We start from the raw sequence: 3,827 nt of genomic DNA on the forward strand, positions 1-3,827 counted from the left end.
CCTGTCATAATGTTGACGCTCGGTGACATGGCCCTGCACACAAATGAAGAACAGGTACACACAGCCAGTGTTTCGCTCCCATACAGGACAGGGGTTCATGGTCCGATGCCCAGGTAACACGGCTTCCATCAGTGGTGTTAGTGGTCCCCACTAGACAAGAAGAAGGGAGAGAGAGCAGGAGTGAGAGACTAATAAGAAGACATGAGGCTCCTTAAAAGCATTGGAACTTTTCAGAGAAAATAAATAAATGGTATTAAAATCTATAAAATTGGGAAGGCCCAACTATTCACTTAATTCTCATGCTATCCCCTCTGTCCGAAACATTCTTCCTCACTTTGTCTAGATGCTCAAATAAATGGTATCAAAAGTCACCTCCTGTCTTATACCAAAGGCTTTCTCTTTGTATATACAAAAGACTTATAGCAATTACTATATAACATTATATTTTTATGTGACCCACTCCCTCCCTAAACTATGAATCTTTTCAGAGTAGAAACCAAATTGTTCTAATTTTGTACCTCCAGTGCTCAGTACATGATAGGAGCTACATAAATATTTTTTAAAAGAAAGAAAGGACTCGTCTCCAAAAGAAAAAGAAGGAAGAAAAGAAATACAAAGCAAGACAGACAGACATGGAAATTTTAGGCATATAAAAGGAAATTTAAGACAAAGGTTTTATTTCCTTCCTCTACTATCCTGGGGAGGCAATTCATAACATTGTCATTAAAAACTCAAGCATGGAGTCAGAGACACCTAATTTAACCCTGCTTTCATCACATATGCGACCTGGGGTAAGTTATTTAATCTTCCTTTGCTTCAGTTACATCAGTTAAATGGAGGATGTAATAACATGCTCAGAGAGTTGTTGTTGCAAGGATAAAATAAGATAATGTCTAATCAGACATATCACAAAGAGAGGTCTAACCACCTTAATATACTTTTAAAACAATATTAGAAATTGATAAGAAAAGTTCAAAAGAGAAATGGACAAAGAGCAAGATCAGACAACTCACAGAAAGAGAGAAAATGAAAATACGTTCAACGTCACATATAAAAGAGAAGAGCAAGTTAAAATTAAGATAGTATTTAAAAAATACTTTTATTGATTTCAGAGAGGAATAGAAAGAGAGAGATAGAAACATCAATAATGAGAGAGAATCATCAACTGGCTGCCTTCTGCACACCCCACCACCAGGAATTGAGCTGGCAACACAGTATGTGCTGGAACAGGGATTGAACCTCGACCCCTTGGTTCATAGGCTGACACTCAACCACTAAGCCACTCCGGCCGGGTAAGATAGTATTTTTCATCTAATGAACTGGTAACATATAAACTTTAACAATACTTTTCTGTTGGCAAAAAAATGTGAAGAAACAGACAGTCTCAAGTATGAATTGGAGTGTGACATGGTTTAACATTTATGTAGGATCTATCAAAATTACACATGCACTTAGCCTTTCCGAGCATGCCCAATTTTGAGAAATTATCCTAAGATATATCTGCTCATCAAATTAAGTATATATATTACTCACTGTGGGGGAGATCCAAGATGGTGGTGAAGTAAGTGGAAGTGATACTAACCTCCTCTCAGGACCAAACTGAATTACAAGTAAATTATAGAACAATCAACCTGAAAAACCAACCTGAATAGCTAAAGTCTTATAACCAAATATTTATAGAAGCCACATCAAGACTGGTAGGTAGGGTGGAGACACAAAAAGGGCTGGCCCTGCAACCACATGTGGTGGTTGCGAATCAGGAGGAATATCTCAGCTGCAAAGGTACCCCCTGAGGAACAAGGGGTCTCAACTCCATGCGAGGCACCCTAGTTTGAAGCACCAGTGCCAGGAAGAGGAGCTTAACATCTGGCCCAGAGGACTATGTAACAATGAAAATGAACAAATCACAGCTGTACACCTAATTAGGATAAATCTCGAGAATATTGAACAAAAGAAGCCAAACATAAAGGATACATAGAGTATATGATTGTCTAAATACTATGCTGTACCCCTGAAACCAATACAAAATAATACTGCATGTAAACTGTAATTTAAAAAACTAAAAATTTAGAAATGATTAAAAACAAGCAAAACTAAAATCACAAGCCATACATCAAGGATAATAATTACCTCTGGGAAGGAGAGAGGAGACATAAGAAGCTTCTAGGGCCATGATGGCAAACCTATGACACGCATGTCAGAGGTGACACGTGAATTCATTTTTTTGGTTGATTTTTCTTTGTTAAATGGCATTTAAATATATAAAATATCAAAAATATAAATCTCTGTTTTACTATGGTTGCAAATATCAAAAAATTTCTATATGTGACACGGCACCAGAGTTAAGTTAGGGTTTTCCAAAATGCTGACACGCCGAGCTCAAAAGGTACGCCATCACTGTTTTAGGGTAACATCCTTATTTTTCCCTAAATGGTAAATTCACAAGGTTTGGCTCTATCAATTCAGAGCTGACATTTGTTTTGTCTTATGTCTTATGTTTTCTATATGTGTGTTATCACTTCACATTTAAATGTTTTAAAAGGCAAAAGAAAAGTTATTGGGGAAAAAAATTTGCTAGTCATTGGGAAGTCAGCATATTCTATATAATAAAAGCCTAATATGCTAAGTGTCCAGTCCGCCATTCAACCCATCAAAGCATAATAAGCTAATGATATGCTAAGGCTGCTCAACTGCTCGCTATGATATGCACTGACCACCAGGGGGCAGACATTCTGACTGGAAGGTTAGCTTGCTGCTGGAGTCTGGCCGATCGGGACTGAGCTAGATGGGCTGGACACACCCTGGAGCCCTCCCACGGTCCCTCTTCAGCTGGTCAACCTTCTGTGTCCCTCCCCGGCCCCTATCATGCACTGGTGGGGTCCTTGGCCTGGCCTGCACCCTCTCACAATCTGGGACCCCTTGGGGGATGTCGGAGAGCTGGTTTCGGCCTGACAGTGGAATGACCAGTCACTATGTGCACGGACCACCAGGGGACAGATGCTCAATGCAGGGTCTGCTCCCTGATGGTCAGTGTGCTCCCACAAGGGGAGTGCTGCTCAGCCAGAAGCCAGGCTCAATGGTGATGGTGGGAGCCTCTCCCGCCTCTGTGACAGCACTAAGGATGCCTGACTGCCATCTTAGGCCCGCTCCCCCCAAGGGCTCCCAGACTGCGAGAGGGTGCAGGCCAGGCTGAGGGACCCCGCTGAGTGCAAGAATTTCATGCACCAGGCTTCTAGTTAAGGATATATACTTGTATTTGTTTCTTTATGAAGAAGCACTAGAAAGATACGTAAGAAACAACAGTGATTGCCTATAGGAGGTAAAAGACTAGGAATGGGATGTATACCTTTTTATACTGTTTTTATTTTTCAGCCATATAAATTAACTAGAGGCCTGTTGCACGAAGAGATTCGTGCAATAGGCCTTCCCTTCTCCTGGCTGCTGGTACCAGTTTTCTTCCGGCACCCGGGACCCAGGCCTTCGCTCCGGCCAGAGCCACCTCCTGTCCTCTGTCTTCGTGGCCCCAGCTGGAGCCGCCTTCCATCCTCCGTCTTCGTGGCTCCGGCTCACCTTCAGTCTTCGCTCCATCACTTGGAGCCTACGTATGCAAATTAACCGCCATCTTTGTTGGTGGTTAATTTGCATATCATGCTGATTAGCCAATGGGAGGTGTAGCGAAGGTACAGTCAATTACCCTGTTTGTCTATTAACCAAAACAGAAAATAAGTTTTAAAAATTTAGGAAAACATATTTGCCAATGTCATATCTGATAAGGGCCTAATCTCCAAAATTTATAGGGAACTCATACAACTTAACAAAAGGAAGAT

The 3,827-nt window shown here is 41.3% G+C and overlaps 1 protein-coding gene across 1 annotated transcript in view; it reads right to left on the minus strand.

The window, feature by feature from the left end:
* Positions 1-3,827, minus strand: part of NEU3 (neuraminidase 3 (membrane sialidase)) — a 21,446-nt gene that overhangs the window by 4,902 nt on the left and 12,717 nt on the right. The window contains 2 exon segments of the mRNA XM_006777921.2: positions 1-12; positions 14-150. The exon segment at positions 1-12 is cut by the window's left edge and continues 4,902 nt beyond it. Of these exon segments, the coding sequence (XP_006777984.1) occupies positions 1-12; positions 14-150 (149 nt within the window).

The sequence above is a fragment of the Myotis davidii genome, unplaced genomic scaffold (genome assembly GCF_000327345.1).
Source record: "Myotis davidii unplaced genomic scaffold, ASM32734v1 scaffold169, whole genome shotgun sequence".
Taxonomy (NCBI): Eukaryota; Metazoa; Chordata; class Mammalia; order Chiroptera; family Vespertilionidae; genus Myotis; species Myotis davidii.